Below are 16188 nucleotides of genomic sequence, written 5' to 3' on the forward strand. Positions count from 1 at the left end.
CATTCTGTGCATGCGCTATAAACATTTGCAATATTATTTATATTAAAATTCCCATTCGTATATGAACGTTATTTTTTCCAAAAGGGGCTTCCCCTCACACGACATGCTTCTCGATAGGCCTTTCGATTGACATTTTGATTATTGTACAGTTTTTTTTTAATTGTTTAGTGATAGTCATTTAGTACATTATAGAATTATACTGTAAACAAATTGAATTCTTTCTCACTATTCCAGGTGAGGTTGTTCATATCACAGTGGTGGCTGTGAGATACACCAGTGTAGGTAGTTCATCTAGTGATTGGCGGTATCAATGTTACCCAAGTGATCCAGATAGAGACGCTTCACTATCATTTGGTCGATCGGCACCCATAACAACAGACAGATCACCACCACCAGATGAGAGTCATTCGTCTATATATCCATATGTCAGAGTGGTCATATTTCCTACAGGGGATGGATGGAATAGAGACGGTTTCGGTCCTTTCTACTGTGAGGCTTCAAAACCTGATCGAGACGTCACAAGGGTTACTACATTTCTCCAACGATATGATGGTAAGATTATTACTCCATTCACTATGATAAGTAAAGGATTTCTTTATTTCTTCAAAGCCGGGGGGGGGGGTGTACTCACATATGAAGACAAACGGGGGTGTGTCGCTCTAATTAGTCACTTTTTTCACAAAAAATCCCTAAACATGGGTCCCATTTTTAACAAAAACACCATTAAAAATGGGTCCGTTTTACATGATGCAAAGAGAGGTAGGGTATCTTGGATTATGAACACTTGTGTGAAGTATCTTTCGATATACATGTAGTTTATTTACTTTAATCTGCATTCAAAATGATGCCCTACAGTGGAAAAAAGTTGCGTACAGCAGAGAAAGACGGTTTGATGGAGACAAGGAGTGAGAGTGATTCAATAAAATGGCTCCGCTTATTACGCTTTCACACACGTTGAATATTGAATGCCTGAGAATGGCAATATTACAAAGGCTTAATATTTAACATGTAAAATGAAGAAAAAAACTGTTATCATTGGCAAGACATGCGCGGTATTGAGTTAGGCCTAAATCAAGGCCATTTATGTTGATGATATTTACTTACATTCAAATGGTCAAAGGAAAGTCCAAACAGATTTTGAAGGAAAAAAATATTGCCATGTTCTCATTTGGAAAATTATCTTAACTTGTAATCGAAAAAATATCAACAGGAAAAGATTTATTTCAATATATGCAAGTGAATATATTTCATTATTACAAACCCCCTTTTCCAGAGAATAAAATCATGTAAAGCCTATTTGATCCCCTATCTTTGATTGAGTCCAATATTTTTAGCATTCTGCTTTTCCTCCGTATATTACTTCACTCCACAGATGATGAATAAGCGTACATTATTGTTACAATATCGGAGCAAGAGTTGCATGCGCATGCTGGCTACAATCGCTGTAAAGTGTCAATTAACTACTATCAAAAGTAAATTTGAACAAAAGACCTGCATATAATGTAAAATACGTTGCCAGTATTGCGTTTAAACACCAATTATATTCAAAACTTAGATTATCCTTCATTTTGACTTGCTAAATTTTGCATCATCATTGGAATTCGGTAATTAAATTGATCCTTTGAATCATTTAAATTTCACTGTAGTTCGATTTTTTTACTGTATATAATAATGATAGTATTGACTTGCGTTTGCGTTGAAGCAGATAAATAGCATTCAACTAGCATGAATATTGCACTCGTCTTCGACTCGTGCAATATTTGCGAGCTTAATACAATATATCTGATTTACCACTCAAGGGCATGTGCGGTCTCCTTTAGTGAGTCGCGCTTGACCTGTTTAAGTGTACTGCATCTAAGTTACAATTTTTGTTAAGTTAACTTATTATCCCTTGTAACAGCTAAATTCATATCAAGCGATGGCTTGTTTACAAAGACAGTTAATGTGAATGACACTGGAGTGATGTTTAGCATGACTAGGCGTTATTATCCTGATGCGAGTGCCAACATGATTACATGGATGAAAGATGGAAGTGAGGTTCTTACATCGTTTGTTGGGCAGACTCAGATCAGCTTCCTAAAACCAATCCAGACATCAGAACAAGGAATCTATGAGATCTACTATGAAAACGAGAGGTCTCAAAACAGAGGAGGACTATATAGACTCATCATCAGAGGTAATAAATGTTTGTGTAGAGTAGTGGCGGATCCAGGGGGGGGGGCCCGGGGGGCCCGGGCCCCCCCCCCCCCCTTGAGAAAAAAAATCATGTAAAATCAAGTGATTTTTACCTTTTTTGGGGGTTGGGCCCCCCCCCCCCCTGGCGCTCAAAGGGGGGGGGGGGGTGCAAATTGAAATTTTTTTGAGGATCAAAAAAAAAAAAATGTGCTCACTACCCCCCCCCCCCCCCCCCCCCCCCCCCCCCCCCCCCCCCCCCCCCCACTGAGCGAATTTTTGGCCCGGGCGCGTTTTTCAAATTTTCGGGAGCAAAAAAAAAAAAAAAAAAAAATATTGTGCCCCCCCCCCCCCCCCCCCCCCCCCCCTTCCACTGAGCGACTTTTCGGCCGGCGCGATTTTCAAATTTTCGGGAGCAAAAAAAAAAAAAAATTGGGCCCCCTCCCCTAAGAAATCCTGGATCCGCGCCTGGTGTAGAGTTTTCTTTTAGATAATGTCCAAGTCACATCTTTTGGAATGGCACATTACCGTACGATGGACAGCTTGTTCCCCTTTGCAAATTTAATTCAAAAGATGTATGCAACTTTAAACGATAACATTCAGATGTCAGCATGGCATGATTTGTGATGAGATTTTTATAGGAGGGTAGTTTGAAATTAGCCGTTTATATATTCAGAGTGTGACAGAGCCAATTCAATACACTATAGTTCTAATAATGTTCAATCATGAAAGCTTCTATTTTTTTAAAACTCTGCTTATCTTCTATCCATACTCATCTTTGTTATGATGCAGTCTTTAGTGACATAAGGTTCATAAGGTTCATATTTACATGTATTTTACATGATTGTTTCTTCTCTCTCCCTATCTTATTTTAGAATGCCCTGCTGGTAAGTGGGGTCCCACTGAGTGCTATGGTATCTGTGATAAATGCTACAATGGTGGAGTCTGTGATGACAAGTCTGGTCTATGTATCTGTCCTAACAACTTCAAGGGACCGAATTGTTTAGAAAGTAAGTAAGCCCGTAGAACTTCATTTGGAATTATGTTTATGTTTATCTGTTAAAAGATGAATAGAGGGAGATATTTCTGGTCTTATTCCATTGAAAATGATCATAGTAATGTCCATCTGTTTTTTTTTACATGTTCATTTCAAATATTCTGTCTTCTACCCGAAGTAGAGATAGAGTAATCAGAATAGTATTATACAGCATGTCTTTTGAAATTCTATTTTGTTTTCTTGTAAATCATCATTTTACCAGGAATCGTTTGCAAGAATAAAGTCTGTTTATCATTCATCATTCTGTTTAAAACAATTAGATTTGTGACCTTGTATAATGTATTATCTCTCATGTATTATCGACAGTCTGTTACATAAAATACTTTTTTAAAAGTGACCCTCTCTACCTGAGCTGCTGGTCATTCTACATATAATATATATGCACTGTACTTCACGTAAATTAATAAGAAAATATGAATGAAAAATGAATGAACGAAACAATGAGATACGACAGGGGAAATGATTTGTTTCCTTTTTTTCCTCAATATCATGCTGAATGTCTAAATAACAGTATTTGTTATGATTCAACTTTGCTCTCCATGATATTGGAGACGTTTATTCAATGTAGACAAAAATATTCATGGAGCATGAGACACCTTCGGTAATTTGGAAAGGAGATATTTAGGAAAGCAACCATACTTCTAATTTATCTCATGAAATATTATTTCTTAAGCAAGTCAGGCAAATTACGCAATTTTTTTCATTCAACAGTGCAACTATTTCTTTCAGTTTGTAGGAATGATGGTGGAAATCGATTTGGATTGAACTGCGAGTTTCAATGTTCATATAAGGATGATGCAATCACAAGATGTCAAGGGTATCTTTTTTGCCTACCTGATCCTTATGGATGTTCATGTGACGTCGGTGCTCATGGTCTTGCATGTAACACACGTAAGTCTTCCGATAGTCAATTCATTATGCTCAAATTATAATAGTGAAAATATATAGGCTTCATAACCATAAATCTACCATTCTAGTTTTTCTTGGACCATCAAAAGCAAATACCATCATAGAGCTGGATTTATGAGTGAGGTCAGGCGCAACTCAGTGGAGAAAAGAAGGAGAAGGAAGTAGAAGAAGAAGAAGTAGAAAAAGAAGAAGAATGAGGAGGAGGAAGAGGATGAGAAGGAGAAGAAGAAGAAAATTTAATAAGAGGAAGTTATTGTAACATGCACAATATTTCCTTCTGCTGAATGTATTATATAATTGTGTAAATCCTTATTTTGTATTTTGAATTCTTTTACAGTATGTACTGTTGGTACATATGGTCCAGGATGTTCACAGCCATGTCACTGTGGTTCATCATGTAACATCTATAGTGGAATATGTACAGGTGGGTGTCAGACTGGCTGGTCTGGGGACAACTGTCAAAGTAAGTCATGATCAGCAATGATAACCAAAAAGAATGACATAAATTATTTACCGCAATAAGATAAATTCAAATGTACACTGTAGCTTTGTAATATATTTCTTGTTATTGATTAACCCAAGTCTACACAAACCGGATCGCTCCTGTATTAAAGCCTACTGGAATAAGAAAATTAATTTGAAGTTATTATATTCGTTTTTGTAGACAAACCCATACCAAGCAGTGTTTTGGGGACTCCTCCTCCTGTGTATTCTATTTTCATTCTATGAAACATGAAGTTATCTAGTGAAATCACGGTTCAATTCAGGACCATATGTCATAATTGAAGTCAGTATATAGTGCAAAAGAAAAAATGAAATCATTAGTTACAAGGATAAGAATCTCATTTTGGTGACTTCATCTAATATATACCACTTGCCGGTGCTTGCTTTTAAAATTATAATTGTTCTTATCATTCTCAGTTCCAGATGAATGTGAAGATGCTTACTTTGGATCACAATGCACTGATAAATGCCATTGCTTAAATGATGAACCATGTGATAAACAGACTGGAGAGTGCCCTGAGCAGAAGTGTGCTGTAGGGTACAAAGTACGCAGTGGCCAGGTCAACTGTCAAGGTAAAATGATACTTTTCAATAAAGGGTACCGAATTTTCAATATCAATTCCTATTAATTTATCTCCATACTACATACAACATGTACACCAAGTAATGTGCAGTTTGCATGATACACCTGAATTTGTTTTGTGTGTATATTTTTGAACACTCATGAATACATGTTTTTACATTGGTCATATCAACCATATATATTTACAAAGTGCTGGAATAGCAAATACATCTATTTACATGGATACTCTGGATGAGGATTCTGGTATACAAATATTGACGTCTTTGAAGGGCAAGGTTACTATAGTGACTATTTCCCTAACGTGATCTTGAAACTGTACTGTGCCCCCAAGACAAAATTGTGGGGCATAATGCTGTCTCAAGAACTCTGAGGAGCTACATGTATGTATATTATTTAAACCGTGACGTTCATACATCAGCAGTCAATATTTGTTTCATATATAGCATTCCTTGTGTGGATTGTTGGTAAAGTACTATTCATCTACCATATGTTTCTATTATGTGAGACCATTTTGTTATGTCTTTTGCCAAACAAAGGGGGTGATACCGCATGCATTATGTTTTCGGGTTGTCCGCCCGTCCGTCCGTACGTTCGTCCCGCTTTCTCGTTGTCGGTCGCAATATATCAAGAACCACTTAAATAAACTTAAAAATGTATGGCAGTATGTTTGACCATCGGAAGCCGATCTGATTGGATTTTGGATTAACTTGATCTAAAGTCAAATGTCACATAGCTCAACTGATGAAATTCCAGGTATTGGCTTCGTTATCGCGATGGCTCAAGAAACATTAGAGATATGAGGCTCAAACTTGTTGATAATATGTATCATCATAGGAAGACGATCTGAATAGATTGTGGGTACATGTAGGTCAAAGGTCGAAGGAAATAGAGGTCAACTTCTGAAATTCCAACTATTTGCTTCATTATGCAAAATCTCTTGAACCACTAGATATATGACGCTCAAACTTGGTGGTAATATGTATTACCATAGGGAGACGAAATTATCAGATTCGGGGATTGAAGGTCAGAGGTCACAGAATTCAATTTCTGAAATTTCATGTATTAGCCAATAATTGTGACAGAGAAACCTCAATAACCACTAGAGATATGAGACTAAAACTAGAAGATGGTATGTATTACCATAGAAAAACGATCTGATAAGATGGTGGGTACATAGGTCAAATGTCATTAGGTCAACTCCTAAAATAACATGTTTTAGCCTTGATATTGCGATACCTCAAAAACCACTAGGGATATGGGATTCAAACTTGGTGATAGTATGTATCATAATTGGCAGACAATCTGATTCGATTTTTGGTGTGGTTGGAAAATGTTCAAAGGTCATAGAGGTCAATTTCTGATATTACAGGTTTTATCATTGTTATTGCGATATTTTAAGAACCGTTAGAGGTTTGAGCCTCAATCTTGGTGATAGTATGTTTTAACATAGGAAGACGGTCTCGTTTATAGCTTTAAGATAAGTAAGTTAAAGGTCGCTGAAATTAAAAATTTTAAGCTATATCTAATTTAATGGTGACAATATTACAAAAGGAAGATAATTTAATTACATTCTGGGGCTAGTATAACAGGCGCGGATCCAGGATTTCTTAGGGGAGGGGGCCCAACTTTTTTTTTTTTTTGCTCCCGAAAATTTGAAAATTGCGCCGGCCGAAAAGTCGCTCAGTGGGGGGGGGGGGGGGGTACAAAGCACATTTTTTTTTTTGCACCCCCCCCCCCTTGAGCGCCAGGGGGGGGGGGGGGTCCAACCCCCCAAAAAGGTAAAAATCACGTGATTTTACATGATTTTTTTCTCAAGGGGGGGGGGGCCCGGCCCCCCCCCTGGATCCGCCACTGCTAGTATATGTTAAGATCATAGTCGTCAATTGATTATTTGACTGTAGGCTTTTTGTTTTCATTGTGATATGTCATTAACAAATGTAACCATTTCCTCTACTGAATTTAAGGTGGAGGCATATAGGAGACGCAGTCGCATTTGTTTTGTTTATTTATATTGCAGAGTGTGAAGGGGGTACCTTTGGAAGGGGTTGCCTTCAGCAATGCCATTGTTCTTCAGAGGCTTGTGAAACAGAGAGGGGTCTTTGCAATGGACAATGCCTTGATGGCTGGATTGAACCATATTGTCAAAGTAATTATACCCATCATAATTTTGTTTTGGTTTGTCTTTTTGTTCAGCTGAACAAAAATTCAGAACTAAAACAACCTCATAGTGCTTATGGAACTATATGTGCGTATATTTCATTATTTTCAGATTTCCTTTACAATCTTGTTCCAGATGCTTGTGGAGCAAGTACTTTTATTTCAGTTTAAGCTAATTTATTTGTAGATCGCCATGAGCATCAGTGCATCGGCGCTGTATAAATAGCCATTATTATGATGATTAATACTCTTTTTTCTTGTTGCAGACACTTGTACACAGGCGCGTACGCAGGATTTTTTCAAGGGGGGGGGGGGGGGTTTAACATTTATAAATCGGTCAGAAAATTTCGCAAAGACTCAGCCGGCCGCTGAATAAGCGGGGGGGGGGGGGGGGGGGGGGGGGGGGGGTAAGAGGTCACTTTTTTTTTTTTGGTCTCGAAATTTGGAAATTTGACATTTTGCTCAGTTGGGGGGTGGGGGTAAGGTCACCTTTTTTAGGTCGGTCGTGGGAATAAAGGTTTTTTTTTTTAAATTTTTTGTTTAGGGGGGTTTACATACATAACATTACCAAAGTGGGGGGGGGGGGATTAACCCCCAAACCCTCCCCCCTGCGTACGCGCCTGCTTGTACATGTAAACATAAGTTCCCAGAAATTTGAAAATCGCGCCGGCCAAAAATTCGCTCGGGGGTGGGGGCGTTGAGCACGATTTTTTTTTGGTTTTTTTTTGGGGGGGGCCTCGATGATTTGAAAAATTGTTCCCACCCCTTGAGCGCCAGGGGGGGGGGGGCATCTCCAAAAAAAGGTAAAATTCACGTAAAAAATGTAAAAATACATATTTTTTTCCCAGGGGGGGGGGGGGGGGGGAGTGGTCGGGCCCCCGGGCCTCCCTGGATCTTCCACTGCTTGAAAGTTATACTAATATTATGAAATGACTAGGTTGCAATCTTCTATTGCTCTAGGTATACTTAGTTTTAATGTTTAGTATTATTGATTGCTTTTTGTACAGGAATATCAAAATTATCATTAATTAAACATTCTTTCTAATATTAACGAATTCATATTTCTATTTATGAATATTGTGATTAGTCAATATTTTACAAAGTGTAAATAGGATCTTTTTTTTCATTTGTATTGTCGATGAAATACATAGAGCAAGCAGATATATTAAGAACATGATTGAGTTAGAGTTTTGTCTGTGTTGATTGTTTTTAATAGATTTGCATTGTTCTTGACAGGAATATCAAGATTGGTTCCAGTGAGAGTGAACCCATACCAACCATCTAGCTTCACATGTTATGTTGAGGGTATCCCACCTCCTGATTCATCTTCAGTTGATCTTTCTAGACGCACTGGAAACACCGACGACAAGACAGGAATCACCAAGAGGTCTAGCACTGTCTCAGGGTCAGAACGAGCTGTTGTCTTTGATGTTAACAGTGTCTTTCCACAGGAATATGGGGGATACCAGTGCTTTCTCTATGTTGAAAATATAAGCTATCCCAGTACGCTTATTACCAACGCAACTTATGGTACGTGAGGAAAGTGTGTGATATTATCAGTTTACTGTATTATACCATTTAGCTTACGTACAGTGAGATACCAGATAATTACAGAGCCTGGATTCTCTTTCTTAAAATGAAGAATTATTCTCATTCATGTATGCACTGATACTAGGATTAAAAAAGTATTGTCGTTGTAGGTTATCGATTTTCTGGGCATTATAACAAACAAAAACTGACAAACAAACATGCAAAGTGCTGCAATGCATGTATCAAGCTTTGAATAATTTCCAAAAAATAATTTAGTTTAAGTAGCTCCTAGAATAATTTTGTTAGCTTTTCTTTGAGAGAGGACATATTGCATATTGAGACTCTATTCCTGCTACGCACTCATATCTGCCACTCAACGTTATGTGAAGCCACGTAACACCACGTAAGTCTCGTATTATTTTATGTGGTAATATTATAATATTGATGAAATATTCGATTTACCATGAAGTAAGCACCGTGCATGCACTGCATATGAAATCCATATACTGATTTGAGAGGAGAACTTACATGTTACCACTGATATCGATCGTTGAGGTGTTCAAACAAATTTTGTTTCTTTTCACGTTTTTTTCTCAGTTTTGCCAGTCATAGAGCAAGCACCAGTGATAGTGAGTACCACGTCAGCTACAGTAGGTCTCCGATGGAATGCATGGTCTGGAGAAGATGACATAGGTGATCCTCCTCTGGTAGGATATGATGTCTTTGTAGAGGAGGATGGTGAAGTGGCAACAGATCAGAGAGTAGACCAACTCACGACATCAGCCATCGTTAATAACCTGACACCCGACACAGGTTACATGTTTCGCGTAGCAGCAGTGAGGAAAGGAACAGGTGGAACAGGACCTCTGTCTCCTGGGAACAGCTCAATAACTCTCTGTAGAAGTAAGTAATGCTCAGAAGAAAAATAATTGACTCTGCCAAGGGTTTGTCATGATATCAGAGTGCAGAATAGAAATGTTAAGGATGCTTATTTTTCAGACTTTTTCAACTTGATTTGTACATTCATCCACATATAGGTACATGTTTGATATTGTTGGTAAATGATTTGTACATACATTTGGGATATCTATGCACTTTCCAATGATTGAAGGCTCTTTAAAATATCTAATTTTATGAGTAAAATATGTCACAGAGAAATGTTCGTAATTTCCATCCATACATTCTCTTTTTTAATTGTTCTATATTTTTAAAATTTGACACAGAATATTTCTTCTACAACAAAATTTCTGCGAAATATGTTAAAATGTTTATAGTACCCTTCATTGTGTTTTGCCCAATGGTAGTTTCATGTTTGATTCGTTGATATCTAATTCAAAACGACACGACGAGTATTTGTTGGAGCAATGCATGATTTTACCATAACGTGCAAGTACATGAAATGAATTCATCTATATAGGTCCAAGCCATTTAGTTTCTTCTATATAATTTTAAACTTTAGAACCCAGTGCTTCTCCAACGGGACTACTAGTGGCAGCCATCAACCCTAAAGAACTAGAGGCGACATGGGAGGTATGAACTGTTTTTAAAATAGCTTCTTAGTGACTTAGTGAAATGAAGTTGGATGAAAATAATCGTCCAGAAAACAAGTCATATTTGTATTACATACAGTTAGAACCACACTGTTAGGATATGGAGGTGATAAATACACGAACAACATTGATCAGACTTAATATTACATAAAATTTCCTCGGGATATGTCAAATAGGAAATTCTTTACATCACTGGCTATCTTTGGAAATTTCTTTCCCCACCTCTAATTTGACTAAATTAAATATATACGTCTCGTGTATTAAAACAAAATTGAACCAATTTTCATGTTTGTTAGATGAAAGAATGAGCTGCTTGGTTTATGGAGTGGATCTTTACATTTTATTTCACAGAAGGAAGCAAATATCAAAGTAATTTGTAATTAAGAGATGCCTGGTAAGCAGGATGTTTGCTTAAGTTACATAATTTTGTTTGTTAGTGTGAAAGTAAATTCATTGGATGTTGCTGTGCTGCATCCCTGGCTGCATATGTAACATGTATTTGCACTATCATGTTTCAGCACCTCCCCTCGGAATCAGCAGATTGCAGAAGTGGAGTGACTCATTATACGATCTACTATGCTGCCACTGGATCAACTTCTTCAAACACTATTTTTGTTTCTCATGACACTAGGTCCTACTTGATAAGAGGGTTAGAAACCTATTTAGACTATACTATCCAAATGACTGCATCAAATAAAGACGATGAGAGTGATAGGAGCAGTGAGACTGTCAGGAAAACACTTGAAGAAGGTTGGTGTTTAAGATGTATTTCTTGTAGGGGTTGGGGAGGGGGATTGTTGCTTGCCTGTTAAATGACTCAGTTAATATTCTTGTATATTTGTTCAGTTTCATCAACAAATTTAATTGATCTTGATAGGAATCATTCATTTTGCTAGACTGCAAACTATATGGTCCGTATACTGCTTATTCAGTAAACCCCACTCGAAGACTCGGTCTAACTTCCTTGTTAAATTCAACATCAGACAATGCGTCGGTTTTAATGTTAGAAAACTAGATGTGGACAAATATCCTTACGCGTTAGATATTGTTGGAGATCAAGAGCAATGAGATCTCAAAATATATCTTTAGAAGCGTTGTTTTACTTAACTACTACTTTATAATAATTACTATACATGACTGAGGTATTGGAGTACTATCTCCTAATCTCATTTTCTTCTAATTAGTCGCACCTGCTCCTATCAATGTGGCTAATCTACAGAGTACTGCAAGCTCATTCACTGTCACCTGGTCTACCCCTTTACCATCTAACATCAATGGTAACATCAACAAGTATATCATTCGCTACAAGCGAGCTGATCCCACTGGTGATGGTGACTATAAGATGGAGGAAGTACCAACTGGTGAATTTGAAGGAGAACATACTGTGATGGATCTGCCCAGTGAAATCAACTATACAGTTCAGGTTAGATGTCTTAACCTCAATCCTTAAGATAAGACCAAACGATTAATGGAATGTTCGAGCTCTTCATATTTTAGTACAAACTTTCCATATGTAAAACATTATTAGAATTAGCTTTCATCCTAAGGAGAAAATATAAACGCATAAGTGATTCTCTTTAATATTGGTGCCATTGATATAACAAGCAATCCCCAATTACATGTACTTGCATGATATTGCATTAAAAAAAAAATCACATTTGAATGCTTGAATGGCATTTAAAATATTTCCTTTTGTGATGCGGACGATGATTGTAGATTGGTATTGTTCTCGAGAATGTGAATAACTATCTCGTGATTTCATGGAGACATAACCAGAATTAAACCACTCTTTTGTGTGCTTCGTGTGTGGATGATATTTGTATTGTCATTATTGCTGCAACACCATTATTTGAATCTCTATGTTTGTCAGGTCCGAACTGTCAATGGAGCTGGTTCTAGTAATTGGTCCGAGCCAGTGTATGCAAAGACCACCCTCTCAGGTGAGAGCATGAAAAGAATGAAACTTTTTTTTAAAATACTGAATATCACACTTAAAAACATATATAAAAAAATATGGAAAGGTTATGTTTTTTTTAAGCAGGCACAAGTAAAATACATTCGGCAATTAATTGACTGTTCTTTCATTTTACTTAAGTTCTTTTTGTTTATAATGAAGCTTTTATGTGATTTATTTTCCTTTTTCTCACAAGAGCGCTTTGAGCATTTGATTTCACTTGGATTAGGCGCCTTACAAATATAATTTATTATTTTAATTATGTTTGAATAAGAGGTAAATTTGAAACTAAAGTCAGTATGTGACCTTCATAACTATGTAAATATATCTATAAGTATGTAGTTTATCAGTGTTGTGTACACATTTACCCTGATACATATTACTCCTCATTCTCTGTCCGGTTCGCTGGATAATTTTGGAAAAGTTGAATGTTTTTAATGCATTTTTTATATGATTGTATGTTTCATGTAAACTTGCATTTTTAGTCTTTGGACTTTTTGACAAGTCTGGAATAAAACCTAATTTGAATTTAATTGAATAGTTTGCACTTATCATATATAGATCAAAATAAGGAGAAATGGAATGTTTGAATTTAAACAATTTCTTTGCTACATCATTTTAAAAAATTAATGTAAAGAATAGAAAAAGTGTCATTTATGAAAGTAAATATTATCTACACAAAGTCGACAAAAACTTTGTGAAACGGACCAGCAATATTTTTGCATATGTGCATAATTTATGACAGCATAATGACAGCATAATGACAGCTTAATTACATGTACATGTATTTTTTTTGCCAAAAGGTACCAGGATACCGGTAGGGGCTGTGATAGGGGGTGTGATTGTACCTCTCGTTATCATCGCAATACTGATATTTGCTGTGGTGATGTTTAGAAGGTAAGTTAGCTCGACAACTCTAAGGTAGAAAAATCAGCTGTCTGATAATATTGTTACAAATAAAGAAAATAATCTATTGTAGATTAGACGTTAAAAAGGGTAAAATATTTGACCCATCTAAAATGAGCCAAAACGATAATGAATAAAGTAACTGCAGGATTTCCGTAATCTAAAGGCCACTAATATATAATGAATCGTTTAGAACTTTAGAATATGTTTGAAGGTTTTGTATTATAAGGGGCCTCCACAATCATCATGGAAAAATCGTCCTTCAGTTTATCTGATCTTTATGCTTGTGTGTGTTGATTATCTCATTGATGTTACAAAGGAGAAGGAAATGTATGTTGTTTTGAATTGAATTTCACTTCCAGGATCAAACAAAGACGTTTGAAGGATGAACCAGCCGCATCACTACCAAACGCCGAACGTGAGACCTCTCCAAAGTATGAGAACCCTGTGTTTGATGACTCCCAGCAAGACCCCAATATCTACGAAGACCCGAATGCTGACGACCATACATACCAAGATCTTAATACAGATACACCAAACTACCAGAATCGTATCGACCCCAACACCTATCAAGATCTTAAGAAACCCACCAGCAACATAACCTATCGAGATGTAACAGAAATATAGACGCAACTCAAGCGAGGCAGAGGGGTTTCGTGCCAACATTGATAAATGCTGGACAAGCCCTAATGTGCATGTTATGTACTACACAGAGTTTCCAATACGTGTATTTATCTTGATGCTCATACTATTTCATTTTTCTACATGCTCATACTACGATACTCATCTATATATTTAAATTGTTACAAGAAATATACTACGAAACTTAAACAACTACTTTCAAAATGTTATAGAAACAGCAAATATGTTATGTTATTTTTTAGATCATTACTAGCTTGCAAAATGATAGGTGAAAGGGTAGATTTATCTCTAAATTCTTCAAATTGATTTTTCTTTTACAATGCAAAGATGCCACTTTTAAATTTTTCACCACTTTTGTACAGGAAGTTTTTATCTGCTTTTTAGTTAAGGTGGTTTAACGTTGCTCATTGTCAGGCCATAGATCTCTTTCTAGATTTGGTTTCACGTGTAGAGTAAATAGATTTATTAAAAAAAAATATTTCCGAAGGCAGGACAAATATTATATTGTAAGCTCATGTAAGAATATACATGTATATAACTCAGTATTAAAGCCTATATCTTCCACAAGCACCATTGTCTAAGAATTCAGTATATTTTTTTTAAAACGCGTCGGTCAACCTTGTGCATTAGTAACTGCAGGTTAAAAAAAAATCATCATAGACCGTTAATACTTCGCTTGCTTTCCTCACCTCTATGCCAATCGCTCGGTTACCACATGTACAATTTTGCACAAAACAATATCCACCAATTGACAGAAGGATTGCTTTGTGCAAAACAATGGCTTTGTAGAATTACTTATTTCTGGTCTTCGTTAGCTCTGTGACAACCCTTTAACACTGGTACAGATTAATATTTCACTGGAACTTTCAAATATTCACGAGGTCTTTTGTTGATCTATTCCTTGATAAATACTATGTGGCATACAAAGAGTTAACTTGTGAAATAAGCTGTGATGAATAAATGAATGCAATTAGATACCCAGATTTTCCCTTCTTTTGTTCTTGTTTCCTTTTTTATAAATAGGGGGTGTAGAATCTGACCTTACGCTTCCAAACTTCAAAATATTCATACCACCCTGAAATAGTAATTGAATGCAGGTAGTTCATTTACTTTGAAGATCAAGCAGGGATGCATATAGGTACAACAAAGCACATCTGAGATCTTCCTGAAGATTCCAGAATCTCTGAATCTGATACAGCCTGTAGTCACAAAACAAAAGCTCACACCCATTAAAGATAAACTTTTGTACTGGTAATGCGATTGCATTGTGAAAGGATCAGAAACAGTTGATCATGTAGCATGTAAGTATTGGTGTGCACTGCAAGGTTCTGGGGTCATCAAAATCCTAATAAATTTGACCGAGTCTTGGTAAAGTAACAAGCACTCACATAGAAAGCTATATATGGGACAACACATTGATTCTGTGAGAATTCTTTTTTTTTTTTTTTTTTTTTTTTTTTTTACTAGTACTGGAGATTATCTTTAAAGGTAATACAAAGTTTTTGGAAATTTTGAAAATTTGGTGGATAGTGAATCTTTACAATTTTGATATATTTGGATGCCCCTGTGGATGTATTATAAGCATTAAAAAAAAATAGCCCCTTAAACACTTCTGTTTTCGAGAAAAATTGAATATAAAAATTTACCGGTGCTCCCGGTAAATTTTGATAAATTTCAGATAGCGCCCATGGCCGTACAATGGTAGCTGCGACCATGAAAATCTCAGAATATGTAGTTGGGATATATAATTTCCAAACGGGAATAGCTAATCGTTCGATTTTAGTGAAGAAACATTGTTTCATAGCTAAATTAATATCTTGACCTTGAGAGGGAGCTATACAACATAAAGAGTTTATTATTTATCAATTTACGTCAAATTCTTCACCACGAAGTGTCCTGAGCGCGCGAGCGCGAGAGAGGACGGTTCGTGGTACAGAAATATCCAATTTATTGCAAGAGGACGCTTTACGATGACGTCGTTATTACGTAACCGCGCAATGTTAGACTCTGAAATTTTCACAAAATGTAGGTATTTATTAGTACATGAAAAAAATGCAAAAAAAATAAAAATTGAAAAAAATGCCGAATTTGGCCAGAGAGGACGGTTCGTGAAACGGGTGACGATTTCATAACTTTAGACTCGATTTCAACTGCGACAACGATCAATGTATATTGTAGGAACGCATATGCTTTCAATATGTTAATTTGAACCAAATTCATGACT

At 36.5% G+C, this 16188-nt stretch overlaps 1 protein-coding gene across 1 annotated transcript; it reads left to right on the plus strand.

Annotated features, from left to right (window-relative positions):
* The first annotated feature begins 2007 nt into the window (after positions 1-2007).
* On the plus strand, positions 2008-14514 carry LOC105440457 (angiopoietin-1 receptor-like). The gene is made up of 14 exons (XM_031000017.1): positions 2008-2176; positions 3048-3182; positions 3959-4120; positions 4476-4601; positions 5060-5215; positions 7243-7371; positions 8619-8912; positions 9510-9815; positions 10372-10442; positions 10981-11212; positions 11647-11885; positions 12333-12402; positions 13220-13313; positions 13685-14514. The coding sequence occupies exons 1-14, from the start codon at positions 2008-2010 to the stop codon at positions 13947-13949; spliced, it is 2448 nt and encodes an 815-aa protein (XP_030855877.1). The 3' UTR covers positions 13950-14514.
* The last annotated feature ends 1674 nt before the right edge of the window (positions 14515-16188 follow it).

This window comes from Strongylocentrotus purpuratus, unplaced genomic scaffold (assembly GCF_000002235.5).
Source record: "Strongylocentrotus purpuratus isolate Spur 01 unplaced genomic scaffold, Spur_5.0 spur5_scaffold_6, whole genome shotgun sequence".
NCBI classification, from domain to species: domain Eukaryota; kingdom Metazoa; phylum Echinodermata; class Echinoidea; order Camarodonta; family Strongylocentrotidae; genus Strongylocentrotus; species Strongylocentrotus purpuratus.

Bases quoted from the DNA above. Each gene is read 5' to 3' on its own strand.
- LOC105440457 (XM_031000017.1), top strand. From the start codon at position 2,008: ATGATTACATGGATGAAAGATGGAAGTGAGGTTCTTACATCGTTTGTT. The intron at 4,602-5,059 runs GTAAGTCATGAT...TATCATTCTCAG, and splicing joins GTCTGGGGACAACTGTCAAA to TTCCAGATGAATGTGAAGAT. The intron at 5,216-7,242 runs GTAAAATGATAC...TTTATATTGCAG, and splicing joins TGGCCAGGTCAACTGTCAAG to AGTGTGAAGGGGGTACCTTT.